Genomic DNA, 19,418 nt, shown 5'->3' with positions numbered 1-19,418 from the left:
TAGTGTATCACGGCTTTTATTTAAAATGAAATCTCTCGCTCTTTTCTCTGTTCGTACGATGGTCGCTTTCACTCTCGCCGACAACATTGTGCGTTACTCTTTAATCCTTTTTGGAAACTTCTACGTTCATCTTCAAAAACGCATCGATGCTGTGCTGAAGGAGATCTTGAAGAGCGTTGCATAAAATTGCACTATTCCAAATGGCGTATCCTTAGTTGACTTCCTTGGTATGCCTTCTTTTCGCTTTGTTGTTGCGCAGACTGTCATCTTTCTCTACGTTTGCAGCTGTGATTTTAAGGTTGGTAAAATTTCATGTCGTGCATTCAGAATATCCTCACTATATCTTGTACCGCGTCACTACGCATTTAGCTAAAGGAAGCGGGGCGATATATTGCAGCCGAATATATACGCACTGTTTTAAATCTCCTTCCAGACGACTACATTGAAGTCGATCTGGAGTTCGAACTCAAACGATTAGTTCAAAAACACTCAATTTCAAAATTGAGTGTTCTTGAACTTGAGAGTGTTTTTGAGTTCCAGAATGAAATGTGTCTCTTATGAAGATTGTACTTCCGGTTTTCTTTGATTTTTCTTGTACTCCTCTTAAGTGAAACTGCTGCAAAGCTGTGCTTTGTTGATATGTTTGATTGATTGATTCGTGGAGTTTAATGTCCCAAAGCGACTGAGGCTATGAGAGATATGCCGTAGTGGAGGACTTCGGAAATTTCGACCACCTGAGGTTCTTTAACATGCGCTGACGTCGCACAGCACACCGCCTTGCTTTTCGTCTCCACCGAAAAGCGGCCGCCGAGGATCCCGATCCCGCATCCTTGGGGACAGTAGTCAAGCGCCGTAACCACTGCGCCATGTCTCGAAATAGTACTTTGTTTTCTTTCTCTTCGTGCTGCATCTGTATCTGCACATATCTCAATATCAGACTACTTCTAAAATGGTTTTATATATAGGCCTAATCCAACAAGCCTTACTTTGACTTTCACTGGCCCATCTCTTTGGGAAATAAATAAATAAATAAATAAATAAATAAATAAATAAATAAATAAATAAATAAATAAATAAATAAATAAATAAATAAATAAATAAATAAATTATTGGTTAAGTCACTAAACAGACAGCGTAAGCGGCGAGGGTCACATTCTTAGATAACATTCCACGTGACTCTAATGTGATATGTAGTTCTACGTTAAACATCCCCAGGTGATCGAAATTACTCCGGAGCCCTCCTCCACGGCACCTCTCTCTCTCTTTTCGCTTTCACTCCCACCTTCCTCCCTTTCCTTACAGCGCGGGTCAGGTGTCCCCAGAAAAAGTGTGACAGATACTGCGCCTTTGCCTGCCTGTGAACCAATTATTATTATTATTATTATTATTATTATTATTATTATTATTATTATTATTATTATTATTATTATTATTATTATTATTATTATTATTATTATTATTATTATTATTATTATTATTATTATTATTATTATTATTATTATTATTATTCTGCATCACTGCCAAGGATGAGGGCAGCGCTGGGGAACTCTCAAGGATAGGTTGCACACAAAATGAATACACACTAAAGTAGAAGATTATGCTGCCGTGGTCGTAACTCGATAGGTAGAGCTCAGTACGCGAGATGTGGAGTTCATGGGTTTGGCGGCATCCCACCGGTTTCATTGGTTGTTCTTGTGTTCATGAAGTAGTTCTTACTCTCGCCGTTATCAGTGGTGTGCTTTACTGGAAAATGCGGACTAATAGAAGAGATAAAGGATGGAGGAGATGCATGATTAATGGGGGTCGAACGGCGTGAAAATAACAACCCTGGGCTTGATTTAAAGTTGTCGTCGGTGGCACCATGTCTGAATAGGTAATACTATTTTTCTCCTGAAACAGTCACTCATTGGCAACACTGTGTCATAAGTCGCACTGGTTGGTTATTTTCTAAACTACCTCCTTTTCTATCTCTCTCTCGCTGCCGCCGGATTTCCTGCGACGAAAATTGTTTCCGCACCGTTAGAATCGAGGCAGCGGCTAAGCCCTTAAGCCTCGCGACACGCGCGTTCAGCTCACACGCGAGTAAGCAACGGTAAGCCTTTGTCCGCGAAGCGACCGGGTCGAGCGTAGGCGTTGAACCTACTCTCATCCGCTAGGGTTCCATGCCATTGTTACGCCCCACAGTTGTTGGCAGTGGAGCGGAAGCTATGGGTGCGAGGCGGCGGCTTTCACGAGAGTGCTTTCCCCACGGGCTGGCGTGCAAGCCGCATTGCGTATGAAATCTGTCACCTGGGACTTTCACTTCACTGCCCACAAGTTTCGAGGCCGAGTGAAGAGACTCACTATGAGACACTTAGCTTGGCGGCAGCATGGAGCATGGTTTAGCTAAGCGTGGTTGTGTAACGATGAACAGTCCTTCTACGAAGCGATGCCGTCATCGAACGTCCGACGCGGGTATGTCTATAGTACGGGTTGCGACACATTCAGATGTCAGGCAAATGCCGCGCTTTGGTAACGCGTGGCGAAATTCAAAAGAATCTGCCTGTGAGTGTGTTTCTCTGCCAAGCTATATGTGCTTCATCGCCCGTAGCTAACACAAAACTCCAGAGAAATGATGATCCGTTGTTTTATGTTCCTCCTCGTTTTTTCACATGTCTGGAGACTAGGTGACGGTTGTGCAACCCTTTGATTCCCAGACGGGTTCACAGTATGCGGCGAGTGAGAGCAGCTATCCGTGGCGACTTTATAGCTCTACCCTTATGAATCCAGGTCGATTAACGCGGTTCTGGGATACGCGTTTCTGAAGCCAGTGCTTGTTGTCTTTGTGAAATGAGCTCTACGTAGGACGCCGTCGTACATGACCCTCACCGACGATCACGCGGCGTTGAGGAAATACAACGGAACTCATTGGCTCGTGCGTGTATTCTCTAAACTTCAGTCTTTAAATAAATCAGGGAACTCATCTCTCACTGAGCTAGAGGACATGGAGGGATCGCTAAAAACAAAACAGCCCTTATCATGAGTATCAAAACTACATCGGCATCAAGCTAGACTTCTTTGATCAGGCAGCATCGAAATGGCAGGAGCCGTGAAGGCACTTCGACTCGTAGGAATAATGGTAAGATCAGTAAATTCTCTCGCTGTCTCTCGAAAAGAGGCAACGTTATTTTGAAGCACACCTAACTTCTTCCACGAAGCAAATCAACTGTGCATGACATAACAGACGCGGCTAGAAGGTACAGTTTGCTTTCCGATAGAACGGCTGAATTCACATTAAGGATAGAGCGAATGACTGTTGATGGCCGCAGCAATCCTTATCATCAAACAAAGCTTAGCATCATCTGATCAGCCTTTAAGATTTGGATGTGCGCGAGCCTATAAAGAACGAAGGTTTTGCTAAGAGATGAACGATCAACACGAGATGAAAGCGACTCTTTCGCGGCATCGTACTTTTGAGTACGTTGTTTTGTAAGAGGTAATATTCTTTGCGACACGCGGGAGATCCTTATTTAACTGTTACGGTCTGATAGTCAGGCAGCGCCGATTGCTTCGTCAAAAGCAGCCTTCTAGCTTTTTCTAGCAGTGAAAGTTTCTCGTTTTTCCGCGCTATTGGTTCTCCAAAAGTGGGGGTAACGCTAACAAACTAATTAGCGAAACGTGTCTTTTGGAACTTCTCAAAACAACTTTTATCCGCCACGCTTTCATCTGGCCCGTCAAACAACGGAGGAGTCGCGAGTGAAGCAAAGCTCGCTGATGCTTCAAACAGACGAAGTGGAGCACCCTTTGGCAGCTTGTGCGACGACCGGAAAAGAAGGACTAGAGGGTGCAAATACATATTTCCCTTGCTCTGTCTCTGCAAATTGAATTCCGTAGGGGTAAAATGGGGTAATTAAGCTTCGTGTCTGACAAGAAGGAAAAGACCGGAGACCGGTTTATGTTTCAATCCAAGGTGGAATAACCACACGGCTTCTGGCACGTGCCTTCTTTCTCTTAGAAAATTCGTTGTATTGGAAAATTACTCGCGAACGTCAGCAGTCGTGGAGTCATAATTTCTCTAGATGGCTTGATTATTCGCTCGAGCTGAAATACTATTCTCTTTTTTTTTTTTTAAATTCTTCTTAGCGCCATCGAGGTTAAAGAAAAATCAAGCCTGAATAACACGTGCTGCGAGGCGGTTTCGAAATGATGATTTCACAATCTCGCCGAAAGGCACTGAATGCCTGTTCATGAGCAAGACAACCAGCATTTTCCCGTATTCCTTCGATGCCCGGTAAGGGTGAAGTTGCAGATTGACTTTTCTAACAGGCATGTTAAATAACACGTGCGGTATAGTCTTGGGGCATTCTTTTCGAAATCGGCGTCTAATGAGACAGAATGGTTTATTTTTGGGATGCGGCATGTACAACGGCAGATATTCTGTGCTGTAGTCGAACTTTTTGAGAAGCGATCGCGCTTCTTTTTTCTTAGCAATGCGACTTTGAGTTTTAGCCAGCTATTTTACTTTTTCTAGCTTCTTGTCGCTTATTTTATCCTTAGCTCCCCGTTGAAACAAAAAGTTATTCGCTTAACCTGGTAGTTGGTTTTCTTCCTTGTGTCCTTTAAAATTAGAAAAGTGTGCGAATGATATAATATTAAAAGAAGCGGCAAGCAAGCAAACTAGGCAATCCTTTAGGCAATCCGTACGAGGGCTCCTGCATGGTCCAGAGACAGCGCTTCTAACTCGAAATTGAAGGATCCCGGAGTGCTGGATTCCGATTTCACCATCCCGTTTCAAAGGTGAAACTCGAGTTGGCAGCAGCTGCTACCTCGACCGTGTCATGTGATATCGTGACGTCACACAACGCGGCGACCAGTCAGCGCACGGCCGTGTCATTTGCCAGCTACCTCAGAGTCATGCCTATCATTTTTCGCTCTCTACGCCGGAGCTAGCAATGCCAAAGTGGCAATGACGACGTCGTATTTTCTGGAGAAAAGAACCTTTAACGCTATCGTGTTTATTGAATAACCCTTTAGTTTTTGTTATTATTATACTAGACATATTATTCAGCATACAGATGTAAGCTACCGCATTATGTGAAGAAACACTCGACGTAGACACAAACCCCTCTTTAACCGAGCTGTATAGGAACATGACTGCATGACCTATGGTTGGCTTGTCTTACTAGGGATCTAAGAGTCCTAATCTCGATTCACGTGTCATCTTCCCTAGTCACCAATGCTACCAAGTTGTCAACTGACGAGTCAGGTAGCTACCCTTGCCATCTTTGTGCGTGCATATCATGGCAACTCCAAAATAGCATAATTCAGGGGCATGCTGGCGAATTATTGCTCACAAACCCGACGGTTGGTTTTTGCCTACGTAATATTTTCGCTGTGGTGTTAATGTTACGCGTCACTCGGGGACAACTGAGCGCGATATCCCTCACATGCCAAGGCCTTACCTTATTTCTTCACTTTCCATCGTACGCTTCCGCCGGTTCTTCTTCCGCCGCCGCCCTCCTCACTCTCCAGCCGCATCACTCTCTTCCGGGTTTCATTCTCATCCCCCTGTTGTGTGTCCTTACAATCTCGTCATAACCACCCGCTTTACGGTATTCGCTATTGAGCTTCTTCTCTTAGCACCAGCCTATTGTTGCGCATTCTTCAGGCCTCATCCTGGCCTCTTCCGTCCGCGGTATCTCCTTTCTAGGTTCTTCCGAAGCAGCCCCCTTCTGGTTGGGCACTTCTTCGCTCTCGCCACACAGCCCAAGCTATTAAGCCACCCTTTGCCTTTCACCCTTTCTCTGTCTCTTCTCTATTTTCCCTTAATGAAAAAAGATCATTTCAATCTATTTCCTTTGCCACCTATTAGCTTTGGCAGGTGGGTCTTCGCTTTGCTCCTACTTGCCATGACTTGCGCAGTTACCCCGACATTTCCAACAACGATGCCAATGACGCATAGTGGCGCAGTGCACGAACGGGCACCTAAGAGCCGCGGCCTAAAACACACCGCGTAACTGGTTTAACATTCCCTGTAAAGAGTACTTCACCTGGGCATGGGCTGTATTGCCAGCATGCCATACATATGGGTAAACATTTTGCACGTGGCTGTAAATATTGGCGTTTGAGCAGAGCTCAAAAAAAGTCGATGAGGTGCTTTAAAGAACACTGAGGCCCATACAGGATTCATTCCATACAGGATGGATTCATTCGTTTTATAGATCAATATATATTATAACCATACGAGAACTGTGCCTAAAAGCAAATGCTAGCAATTGGCAGGGCGTTCGCTTAGTTATCAGAGCCAAAACAAAAAAGGATAAAAGTATTCAGTCTGAAATATCTAAGTACACGACGCTGTGAGAGCAAGCCACGCGAACCAGGTCATGCCCGCCGGAGCGACGTCCGAAGGCAGTTAAGGCGCGCTGGCTGATTTACTCGGGCAGCGTTATTCAAAACCGCGAAATATTTCGCGCAGCCCCGCTGCCTTCGGCTCGTGATTAATGTTCTCTCCTGGCGTTGCCACTCGACGCGGCACGCTTTGAAAAGACGCTCGACACGTTGCGACATAACCTGCTCGCTTGTAGCAACAGCGATTAAGCGCCGTTTCAACGCAGCCTCTAAAACGCATCGAAAGAGAGCGATTTTGAGGCGGATTAGTAGAGGCGCATTTTTGGGCTCGTGTTTATTGACTGGGTTTTGTTTTTCGACGAAAAGATGAGGAACAGGTGAGAAAAGAAAGTGGTCTGCAAATAGCTTTCAAGCTTCGCACAAAGAAAAATAGATTGTATCAGGTATATAAATGTTAAAGAAAATTTAAGCTCAGTGTTTCTTTTTTTATCCTATCTGATGTTTTTGTGATTGGTTTGTGTAGATATTTCTCTCGTTCGTCTCGCTGGTTGAGGCTACCTATGGGTATGCATTACTACGGGTATTGACGTTATTTTTAACTTTTTTTTTTGCATAAATTAGGATGCGTGCATGATACTTTTGGGTTGCCTCCCAATTCAGCAATTTAATGCACGGAAGAGCGAAGTCGTTTTTTTCCTGCTCTTATGTACGCTAGATTTTTCGTGCAGTCCAAGAGACTCGAACTCCAGCGCGTTATCAGCAGCAGGTACTTCACGCTGTTATTGCATCTTTTACTTGACTCTGAAAGTTTCCTTCTCAGTGTCTCTCTCAAAGATCCACATGCAAAGTGCAGTGAACGCCATTCTAAAGAAGTTAATCACGAATTCGGTTCTTTAATTTGCGTGTGGCGCAGGTACCTTCAAAACATTAAGGCGTTAAGGCAATAGTTGACAACTTGGGCATCGCTTTTACGATGGTAATAAGACTCCCCACGACCGTTGACTGATGAATTGGGAACGGTAAACATATGGCCATGCAGGAATGTTTGTACGTCTGTGTAAAACTGGGCTTTATATCTGTGCCGAGTGGTCTTTCATATAATATGGCAGTTTATATGACTAAATGTTAGTTAAAGAATATGTGGCCCGAAACAGGAGGAAAAATCGAAACTCAAACACCTAATTCTCATTTTGGCTTAAACACGCTAGAGTGACCGTCATTGAATGCGATATCTTCAAATCCCCCGTTATTAAAAAAAATCTAATGTTGCAGCTTTCGGCGCCGAGGTTGTGAGTGAAAAATCACTGCAGGAGCCGTGCGGCAGAAGGCATGGTCGGGTGCTTATTGGTCGTTGGGCTGTCTGACGTCACGCGACCACGTGACATGACCGATTAGACAGGAGCTGTTAACTAGAGCTTCTCATTTGAGATGGGGCATTGAGATCAGAAACCAGCTTTTCAAGACCCTTGTATTCCGGGTCAGTGAAGGTACTTCTAGGCCACGCAGACGTTTTAGTATGGCTTAGTTAAAAGGGACATTTGTGCATCTATGTCGGGTCGTTTTTGACTTGGAGTGGTAGCTCATAAATGTATGATAAAAAGCACGTTTGCGATAATGCAATCACAAATTAACGAATCAATAATCCCCGAAGGGCGCAGTTCATTAGCGCTAGCGAGTATCCGCCAGGAGCCGGCAAACGGAAGCCATTGAAGCTGTCGCATTACAACCTTAAAACAGAAGTTTAAATGTGCTCTCTCCCTACATCTTTCTTCCCCCTACAGTTTTATTTTTATTTATTGTCTCGCTTTACGTAGGATGTCGAGATATACGGCAAGTATAATTTGCGAAATCACAATATTTGGCATTTCGCTTCTCCCAGTGTGCGTCTTCCAACTGCTTTTTTATTTTTTCAGATTTATATTTCTTAACATGCGAATGGACAAAAGAAAATCAGGTGACGCTAGCTGATAGTCAAGGTGTACGTTTTAATCCGAGCCTCGGAGCCGCAGTTCATGCTCAACGCCTGCTAAAAAGGTTCATTGACCGGTGTTATTGCTGCAGAAATGGTCGGTTGATGGCAGGAGTTTGAGTGAGTACCTAAGAAGCGAGCGTACATGCCTCGTTATAGTGAGGAGTAAAGTATTTCGCTCAGCCCACTCGTATGTAGGCGGAGGTTAACCTGCAAACGTTTACCGAGCAAGTCAAAACAGGAGGTTTTCTCTCCCAAATTGCCTTCGTTTGGCCCATGCTTTTCTACTACCACCCGTGCAAAAATTAGCTTAGTTCGTAATGAATTCGCCGAATTTTACGTCAAAGATCACTATGCCGATATAAATTGTGATGTTTACCATACGTGTCCATGTTTGCTAACTCGCCCAAGTAAAAAGGTGCGACAAATAAAAGCAGTCAAATGAGGATTAGGACATGTTTGGAAATGACGATAAAGTTGGGCGCACGTATCAGTACGAAATGAGAAACACCAGGTGTAAAAACTTTGATTCTCTTAAGTGATGGCGAATGCGTTTTCGTCATTATTCTTCATACAAGGCTTGTGCATTCGAATGCTATGTACACAGATTTAATCTACTGAGAGATTTCGGATATACTCAAAACCTGAAAGCATTGGCTAATAGGACCAGGTAAGACGATTCGTAGAATGTAAAACGTCTCTTACAACACCTTCATTTCTCGCACATCAACATACACGCCTCATGAATGCAATTAGAATAGCTTCGTGAAGACCTTGCGCAACTTCTTTTTCTTATGCTAATCGCTAATTCATCTTGTCCGCGCTAGGCTAAACCGCCGTCAACGACAAGCACTTCTACTACTGAGGCTTGCGATTGTGACCAGTGGATACCTGAGTTCCAGGATACACATTCAGAGCGCATTCCTTGTGACATCGAATCTGTCTTATAACGATTTTGCGCATGTTTCTTAAAGTTCCTAGTTTGGGCACTCCGTCACCATTATATTGACACAAATGCCAATTATAAGATGTCACCTTTACCATAAAGTACTGTTCTTATGTTTCTCTAGTGCTTGTTCGTGAATGGTGTTCTGAATATTTAGAACAGCAACCATTAGGGGCATTATTGTGTGTTTTTGTTTTCGAGCCTTTAGCGTTATTTATCAAGATAAAACTGAAAGCTCTTGCATTAGTTTATATGTACTAACTGTCCTGTTTCCATAAAATGCATCTCTTCTCCAGGACAGTCTCCGTGAGTGTGTCTGCACGTATCACCTGTTCACCATAATGTATTCATGGCTACGTTGAAGAACGACCGAGGGTTGTTTATTTGCCTGACTTTCGGTCGCCGCGTATACGTTTTTTTTTTTTTTTTTTATGCAATTACAATCCGTTCTAGTACCCCTCCCCCAGCAGAGCATCTGTTCCCAGTGCTGCTCATTACACGCCCCGCCTACGTCTGTCTCCTTCTTTGGTTTTATCTGCAGCGGTGCAAAACTGAGTATTTTGTCAATTAAAACTACCTTTGCTATTTTTATCCGAGGGACTCGTCCTGGATATTTGCGAGTCAAAATTAAACAACCCAAAATTATTTATTGTCAGTAGCATCGTGCTGTCTCCCTGTACGCTACCCTTATTTTACTTTATATGTCTCAAACAAACAAAAGAGGACGACTAGTCGACGATGCCTGTTTACACACTGGATCGATTTGGGCACTTTCCTTTGGAGAGGATGGCGCAGAGGGATCGTCAGGGCGTGGAACTGTCTCGTTTCCTACGGTGTCCTGTACGTTGTAATTCACACGTATGAGCTCTGTTTGTGCTTATTTTACTTTTGTAATGACTGTAGCGTGCACTTAAATCTAGGAAACGAAGATTTTGCTTCGTTTTTTTACATATATATATTTATTTTACACGGTGAAACCAATCTTAAGTATCTTTCTTTTATTTTTTCCTCTGCTTATTCAGTTTTCTTTTTGCTTTTCAGAGCCGCCCAGTACCCCTGTCATTCGCGACGATAGTGGCCTCGTTTTAAACGGCGTCACGCAGCCCTACGATGAAGATATCAGCCTGGTCATATCGTGCGAAGTGCGTGGTGGTGAGTAACTCTTGTGATCGTTGCGGCTGCTGGTGTTTTTCCCTGCGTTAAGAGTTGTGGATACGAACGCTTCTTTCTGATCAATACTAGCGTGAAATTAGGCGAACGTTCACAATAATCGGCACTAATCGATCGATGTTTGAAAATGTTGGTGCTTATTTTATTTTTTTTTTCTGCTAAAATTATGGATATTGCTGCTTGCAAAATCAAGCATTTCGAAAACCAGCTCGCTGCTTATCTAGTAATGGACTGACCACGATACGAGTGAACTTTGCAACATATATAGGTTCTCCTCATAAACAAGCTACGTTCTAAAATGCTATTAGACTCACTTTTTAACGACAGCATGCCAGTTTCATATGATATTTAGCCGTCCATCTGCAATGCGTCGGACGCTTCACCGTCTCTATCTCCACAAAAGTTCTTTGGTTCTCTAGACTCTTCACTGATATCAGGCGGCGCTGACGGTGCCTTCCTTTCGAACGGAAAATGCCTGGGACAAAGTGTACGTGGTCTCATACGTAGTTACCACCGGAGAGAAATACTACTAATCATTTTTTTTTTTCAAACGGCAGACGACATCGCTGACACGTTAAATAGAGGACATTTTATGAGAAAGGTTTTGTAAATAACGGCGTTGTTTGGGAAGTTTTCATAATTATCAATTGATAGACTCGATGTTTCATCACAGATGGTACAAAAGCATCGGGCGCCCAACACTTTGAGAATGCTAAGCACAATTTCTGAGACGTGAGCAGAATATGATTGTTAAACGTTTCCTTTGTCTTTCGCTCATATAAGATCATAGCAACAAACGTAATCTTTGATGCCATGTGCACGTCCTGTACATAACCAACTATCGGTGCATATTTTTCAAACTGTAACAACTGTATGCGGCATCAGAAGTAAGAAAATAATTTTACTCCACTTTGGCGCCGTTGCTTGCAACCAGTTCGTGTGTTCTCCCGCTGACTTGTGGCGGTTTCAATTATTTGATCTAATTTTTTTTCTGTGCTTTACACAGGCGAGCCACCACCGAAGCTTCTTTGGTCCGGTAGCGGCTACGAGCGTCTGGAGGCGCAGGAAGAAAATGGCCGAGAAGGCAACTTAACGCGGAGCACACTACGAATCGTGTCGCTGAGGAGAGAATTCCTTCTGGAAGCATTTGTGTGCGCAGTGGAGGAAATGCCCGAGCCCTTAAACAGCTCCTTCTTCATAGACATGAACCGTAAGTCATGCCAAGTTTACTGAAATGATAGGACAGTACATGATTATTTTTATACGGGACGAGTCCGTTTTGCCTGCTACTGCGTAATTTGGAACTCCTCTCTCTCTCTCTCTTCGATGTAAGCTGTTGCTCTAATTGTTGCGCTTCCGGTACCTAAAATAGACGGAGCCCAATGTGCGGCTTTCTCATCACTTTGGGTTATTAATACAGAACGACATATTGAGACAGTTCAAACCTAGATATAAATCTCCCAGAATCATCCCTAAAGACAAATGACGATTGCTGTTCCTTCCAAATTCTAGTCGAGTAATAAAAACGATAAAGTGACGTCTTCGCCGTTCACCTCAAGATCGTTGTACGTCATTGGACAGTGCTGGCAAACAAGGGTGTCTTAATTCACAGCGTACGGCGAGCGCTAATACTCCAAGCAAAATGTATTCCAACTACTGGCTGTTGAAAGTAAAAAAAAAAAAGCAGCAATAAACCGTTCTTGTTTCTTGATGAGCTGCCGACAGTCGAACTTTATGTCAAGCCACTCAATAAATAATGCGCGTGGGCAGGATTTTACTTTAGATAACTGTTTATACCACTTCACTTATTGTCAGAAACTATAGTTGAAGTATGTGCTGTAGATAGCCCTTTGCTGAGTCCTCTGGAGCCAAAGGTGTTCCACGGCAAATAACTTCGGGGCAGTCTACCAGCTAGCCTAAATGTGACGCGGCAATTCGCGAATTGCCGCATTTCGTTCGTACCGTTATGCTTGTTTTTGGAAACAGGTGTACTAGTTTCACAGCATACCATAATTTCCGGAATACAGTCCGCAGCCTATACGTCTTTTTTAAGGTTAAAAGTTTGCGCTTTGCGGACTATTTATAGGCACTGGCTGTTCAGTATTTCTTAATATTGCCTAATATGGCACAAACTGCCCAACCTGATTCTATCGTGAAATTTTGTGATAGTTGCGCTGTCCTTCTGCTGGCATCGCATAGGCAACCGAACGCCTTGAGACTCAAATTAATGCTTCAATTTCCTAGACATTTAACTTACGAAGAAATGGGCAAGGGGGTGATGGTATAGTCAAAGGTGGTTATTTGTACAGTTATAGCCAGTGGCTTCGCTAAGGTCGGCTCGCGGACGCCTGCGCTGACACAGAGTGTAAGAGCGCAGATACCAAAGACAATGACGATTGTTTTGTTTGAGCAGGAACGACAGACCTGTTTCGCTTCTACAGCCCATATCACACTAACCACTACGCGCACAAATAATTTTATGCTCAGATTGCGCATGTGCTTTCGCGGAATGTACACCGGATGCGGACAGTTTACCAAACATTACGGTAATTTGCTAAAATAGGCATAGAGATGGATGGAAGAAACTTTATTTTCTACATAATCGAGGTGTTTGTGACCGTTGTTGGTCACTTGTACGCCGTGGTCGATCCTCGGTCCAGATGCCGCACTTCACTGCTGCCATTGTGGCTCGGAGTGAGAGAAATATTTGCTCTTCCTCGTCCTCGCTGGCCAGCAAGTGCTCCCACTCCATTACACTTGGGTTTTTTTATTTTGGGGTCCAATTCTGCCTAAGGACAGGTTCATGTGACGTGCTCGAGTGTCCGTGTACCATGACACCATGGGTATTCATCTTCATATTGCGCAGGCAAAATCTTGTGTAATTTGTGTAGGTGCGGATAAGGGCCGGTTTGTAATCTGCACCAGTCTACTGCCTTCTCTTGAGTTAGCCTTTTGTGGGGGGCTAGGTAGCGTTTTAGCTGGCCTCTGTAATGATCTAGTATACCTGAGTACGTGGGGATAACAGGTTCAAAGATGCCCGTGGTGCAGAGTCTTGAGTACGCTTGGTCGACGTACCCTCCAGCCAACTCATTTGCTGCCTCATTGCCCCTCATCCCCTCGTGTCCGGGAACCCATACTATACTGTGTTTATTGTTCGTTATATGTCTTGTCGTCGTTTGTAGGATACGATTGGCGATTTCGTCAATTGCGCCCCTAGTATAGTTTCGGCACGCCTGTTTGGAGTCCGTCACTATAGTGAGGTTCTGTCCCATTGCATCGCCATGCGCTATTGCCAGAGCGATCGCGACTTCTTCAGCTAATTACTGCGTCTGACGTAGCGGAAAAGTGGCACACAACACCATACGCATGGCAGCGTGTCGAAATTATCTCTTCCCTCTCTCTTCCCTGGCGACATGGTTGCAGTGCGACCGCTGTCGACGCGGTTATGGAGCGTGCAGAACACGTCGCGCGCCGAGATGCCCGCTGAGTTCCACTGCCGCGCGCTGGGATCTCGGCCGGCGGCACAGCTGAGCTGGTGGCTGGACGACGTCCGTCTCGACCCGTTCTTTCACGAGGAGTCGGACACTGGAAACGATAGCTTCAGCGTGCTGCTGCTCACGCCGACGGCCGAGGACCACGGAAAGACGGTGCGTTGCTTGGCCACCAACCCACGCTGGCCACAAAGACCCCTGGAGGCCACGTGGACGCTGGACGTGCAATGTAAGTTTGACGCTCCTGTCATGAGTGTTTTTCCTTTCGATTGTGCCTATGCTCTCATCGCGAGCGCCATGCCTGGAAGCTTGATCTGGGAGGGAGAAGGTATGCCCTCGGGAAGCGTAGCTATGACTGTAGCTATAGGATATCACAAGCTGAGAGGCTCGTGGTGTACCTTAAATCCTTCAAGAGCACTCAGAGGGTACTCAGTGATGCTGATGAACTGTGTGCTAAAAAAAGAAAGGAGAAAAATAATAAAGAAATATGTTTTCTTTCCTCCCTAATATCTATATGAATTTTTTGCTTCTTTCTCAGTCTCAAATTTATTTCAGCTCATATTTGCTCAGTTGGAGGCACAGATGGGGTGGCATGTGTATATATATATGCGAAAGTCGCTGTGCACCATAGTAACAGGTAGCCTAACTTAAAATATTTAGCCTTATAAGGGCGTGCTATGCCCATGCAGTTGCCATATTCAAACCATGACCTAGTGTATACTCTCACCTATGCATAACAATCAATTTGACGTCACTGGCATAGTGATGAGGTTGTTGAGGATGAGGATGCCTTATCACTTGATAAGGCAAATGTGTTACGTACTCTAGATGGTTTCTTATAGCTCAGCACGCTTTTTGTGTGTGGATCATTTTGACCTTGATAACATCCGTGGGCACAAGTATCAAATGCGCATATGGCTATAATTATTGTGCATAAAAAGGACACGAAAACTGCTAGGCATACTTTGCCTAGGCGAGGAACAAAACTATCCCAGAACATGTAGATGGTGTGAATAAAAGAGAATAATTTTGGGCATGTTGGTGGCTTTTGCTTGAGAAAAAAATTACAGTGCACAAAAAGAACGACAGAATGAGAAGCAAGACAGATGCTTGTCCGTGTCATGCCTCTCGTGCTGTCTCTTTTTTTTTTTGGAATTTTTACAATAATTGAACTGAGTGTACTACCTATGAAACAAATTAGTGGGGACACTGCAGCTCCGCATTTAACGGCATGGCGCAATAAAGCCCTTTTAAACTAGGCCGTATGAACGTACCAGCGTTGCCTAGGGGTAACGTGAACACAATGCTCATGGCCGGCTGATTATGACATCACCCTCCCGTGTGAAAAGAGAGGCCCGAGTCGGCAGTTCCTACCAAATTTTACGAGGGACTTTAGCGACTAAAGCGGTGAAAGGCGAAAGCCTGAGTGCCGCATTCTGCTACGCATCTACGCAACTGGCACTAATTAGTAATTGTTTGATTAGTTAGTCATTAAGTAGGCAATCGATATTTTACTTAATTGCCTAATAATTAGCTAGTTTATTAAAGAATTACTTATTTAGTCATTATTATTTGTAATCACTTCTCAACAAATTTGTCATTATTATTTGTAATTACTCCTGGAGTAATTAGTCATTAATTAGTAATTTATCATTGATTGCCATATGGCCATATGAGGCACGCATTCGCGCATACTGTGGTGGTGCTCTGTGATTGGTCGAGACCTCTATAACGTCATCCCGCCTCCGCCAATCAGAACGCCGCAAAAGCGGGACACAGTTTGTTCACGACAGCACGACCTATTAAAGGCTTTCGCCTTAAAATGTAATGTCAGGCAGCCCTGTGACCAGTTAGTACTCGGCCATATCAGCTGCCAGCTACCGCCTTGCAGCTCGGGAATTTTTAGCTCCGAACACCAACGCCGGCGGACGGCCGGCGACGCCGGATTTTCGGTGAATGGGGCGTTTAACGCCCTCGCGTTGAAATGTATCAATTTTGTGCTCTGCGGCTGGCTAGCGGCATTTGTAAAATACTTGGCGTTCGCCTGACAATGTCGTGCCTAATTAGTGTCACAAAGACCAAAGGAGGTAACGTACCGTTCGTTGCACCAAACAACGGATGTCATATCAGCAATCCATGAAACGCTGATGAGAGAAAGAAATAACATAAATGTGCAGGCTTATCAGGTCCTCAAGGGGAAGCTTCACAAGAGTAGTTAACCTGAGCCAGCTTTAAACGTCCCCTGGTTATGATCTCACTTCCCTGTTCTCGCTCTGATCTCATTGATCTCACTTCCTTGTTCTCGATAGTACCGCTATAACAGTATATCTGAGTGACTGCTACAACATGATGATTTCATGACGCCATCATAGACTGCCTGCCAGTGGTTGCTGAAAGCTAATGTTGTGGACGACAGTGTATAGGTCGCTGCATGCAAAGTACATGCTTCTACACCTATTCTGCAGCGTATACTGACTTATCTGCCTGCTCTCCGTATAGCTACAATAAACTGTTGTGCAGTATACCGCAATGCAGCTTTGTTCGAGAAGCAGTGCAAGATCAACGGGGCGCACCCATTTTTGGGCAATAACCTTGGTGATCTCTGACTTTGGCACACGAAGACTTATTTTGAACCACGCCCAGTGTTCGAGTCCCAAGTGTGTTGTTGGATTAAAAACATTTTGCCCCCTTTTGCTACGATTATCGTTGTCTTTCTAACCGCAGACCCACCCAACGTGACCCTGCGCCTGGGCCGTGGTCTGCGCGAGCCGGTGATCGAAGAAGGCCACGACGTGTACCTCGAGTGTCTGACGTCTGCCAATCCGGCTGCCGACATGTTCCAGTGGTTCCACCGGGGCCTTCCACTGGAACCGGGCAACTCCACCGTGAGGGCAGGCCATTTCCAGCGGCAGCAACAGCAGTCGCCGCTGGTGGCCGGCCCGTACCTAGTGATGAGGCGTGTGCGCCCATCCCACGCTGGCGCTTATTCCTGCGAGGCCTCCAACCCCTTGGCCAGCGTACGCAGCGATACTGTTCACCTCACCGTCCACTGTGAGTAGTGGGCACTGGTGACACGAGAGTGCACCCGCGGACGCAGCACTAGCACCAAATACATAGTTCCCGGGTCACCACAGAGGTTCTCCCTAGACTCATGGCAGAAGTATTGGAGATTCATTTTTACGATTGTGTTTTCGGATGTAATTTTTCGCATATTTTTTTCAATACCGCAATAACGATCAATATACTCACAGATCGTCGCACGCCAGTCTTCTAATTTTAGCTATTAATTAAAAAATTGGTACTATTGGTTTTTTGTGGCTGTCTGACTTATTTGTTGCAAGCGCACGATAACTTTAAGAGCACAGTTTTGGCACACCCTGTAAGCTTGGACTAATTATATCAAGATGGTTTGGTTGGTTTGTGGCGTTTAACGTCCCAAAGCGACTCAGGCTATGAGAGACGCCGTAGTGGAGGACTCCGGAAATTTCGACCACCTGGGGTTCTTTAACGTGCACTGTCACCGCACAGCACACGGGCGCCTTGCTTTTCGCCTCCATCGAAAAGCGGCCGCCGAGGCCGGGATTCGATCCCGCGTCCTTGGGAACAGTAGTCGAGCGCCGTAACCACTGCGCCACCCCGGCGGGCAATTATATCAAGAATTTTACAGCTTCATCGCAATTATTTAGACTGCACCAACTTGGTTTTCTATAGAAAGTCTTCAGTGCATATTATGAGCCCAGGACACACCTCAGAAAGAAAATTTTGTGGCGCATTGGAAGCTCGCACCATGCCTATCAATATGTTCCTTCAAACTCTTCTTACAATACACTCCCCAGCTGCTACGCATTTAATTTCAAAAACGCCGCCCTTTGTTTTTTTTATGGCAGTTTTATATACTCACTGTGAGCGCAGGAAAAATTACGAGACTCTTTGGCGGCTAAAGTGGTGAAAGGCGAATGCCTGAGTGCCGCATTCGGCTACGCATTTGTTGCGAACGTGGCGGTGATTGATACTTCGAGTAAAGAGGGTGACTACCGTTTCACATTCTTCCCCTCCTTTATGGCATGGTACATGCGTACGCGGCGAATTGTGGCAGATTCTGCGCCTTTTCTGTCCTGTAAATTAATTTCAAATGCCACTGATGCTTGCTGTACTAACACCTCCTAGACGTCTGGGTCCGCTTCTGTTTGCTGTGTGGTGCGGCCTTCTAGGAAGCGGCAAATGAAAGGGCGCACAGATGCCTGGATGGGACGCCCGAAAGGGGCCAGCTTCGTATATGCATGAATCGCCTTGTAATGTGATGACCTGTCGTGATGGTACATCGCGCGCTGCTTGTCGAGCACAAAAAGCATTTCATTGAACGCATTAAAGTTCACCAGCGTTCTATAATTCCTCTACATCAAAGAAAAGGCGCGGTATCTGTCACGCAGAATCTCGCTATCATTCTCACTGTCGACAAGGGGAATTATGAAGAATGTGACGAGAACAGTCTAAGTAGGATCACGGCCGGCCTCAATGCGCGGCGCGCGCATTGAGACCGGCCGTGGTAAGATGGACAGTTGGGCGAGTTGGTACAATTGCATAGTGGGTGGAACAGCGCGAAAAGACGAAACACAAGAAGAGAAACACAAGAGACTTCTCGTTCCACCCACTATAGAACAGTCTAACACTGGCTGATCATGACATTAATTCATTTATATTGCCTTGTGTGTCTTTTTCATGTTTTGATCGGAGTTTCGTGTTATGTCGTGTGTCAAAGCCAGGCAATAAAAAGAAATCCGGGGAGTCGCACAGTGGTAAGATGCTGGGCTGGGGATCCAAGGCATGTTCGATTCCCCGGTGAGAGACAAGGTTTATTAATTTATTTTTTTAGTGTAGATGCAATCAGAGCCGCCGCAAAAGCGTTATACCTTTGCTGACGACAACGATTCCGAGAGCGAAATTTTTGGTATGCATTAGAGCCTCAGTCCATTCCTAGAAACGTGTGAATAAAGGTCCCCGTTGTTCACTCGTTTCTAGAATTTTACTGAGGTTTTAATGCTTACTAAAACCTTCGCTATCAGTGTTTTTCCTGCGCTCGTGGCGAGTATATAAAGCTGTCATAGAAAACCAAAGGACAGCGTTTTACAAGGTGTCCCGGAATCCTGAACCTGGGCGCATAATAATAATAATAATAATAATAATTAATAATAATAATAATAATAATAATAATAATTAATAATAATAATAATAATAATAATAATAATAATAATAATAATAATAATAATAATAATAATAATAATAATAATAATAATAATAATAATAATAATTGGTTCAGAGGAAGGGAAAGGCGCAGTATCTGTCACACGTGTCTGTGGACACCTGAATCGAGCCGTAAGGGAAGGGAGGAAGGTGGGAATGAAAGTGGAAAGAGAGAAAGAGGAGCACACTCAGGTTCTCGGGGCACCCTCGTTATTCCTCAGCTATAATTTTGTTTTCTTGACCGACTAACAAATATAATAATAACCCAGTG

The 19,418-nt window shown here is 44.6% G+C and overlaps 1 protein-coding gene across 1 annotated transcript in view; it reads left to right on the top strand.

Annotated features, from left to right (window-relative positions):
• Positions 1-19,418, top strand: part of LOC146191181 (adhesion molecule nephrin-like) — a 79,062-nt gene that overhangs the window by 24,143 nt on the left and 35,501 nt on the right. Inside the window, exons 3-6 of the mRNA XM_084600283.1 lie at positions 10,287-10,397; positions 11,422-11,625; positions 13,839-14,135; positions 16,631-16,957. Of these exons, the coding sequence (XP_084456409.1) occupies positions 10,287-10,397; positions 11,422-11,625; positions 13,839-14,135; positions 16,631-16,957 (939 nt within the window). The remainder of the gene's footprint in view (positions 1-10,286; positions 10,398-11,421; positions 11,626-13,838; positions 14,136-16,630; positions 16,958-19,418) is intronic.

The sequence above is a fragment of the Amblyomma maculatum genome, chromosome 4 (genome assembly GCF_055883805.1).
Source record: "Amblyomma maculatum isolate TAMU_Amacu chromosome 4, ASM5588380v1, whole genome shotgun sequence".
Classification (NCBI taxonomy): Eukaryota; Metazoa; Arthropoda; class Arachnida; order Ixodida; family Ixodidae; genus Amblyomma; species Amblyomma maculatum.
This window is presented reverse-complemented; position numbering and strand designations above follow the sequence as displayed.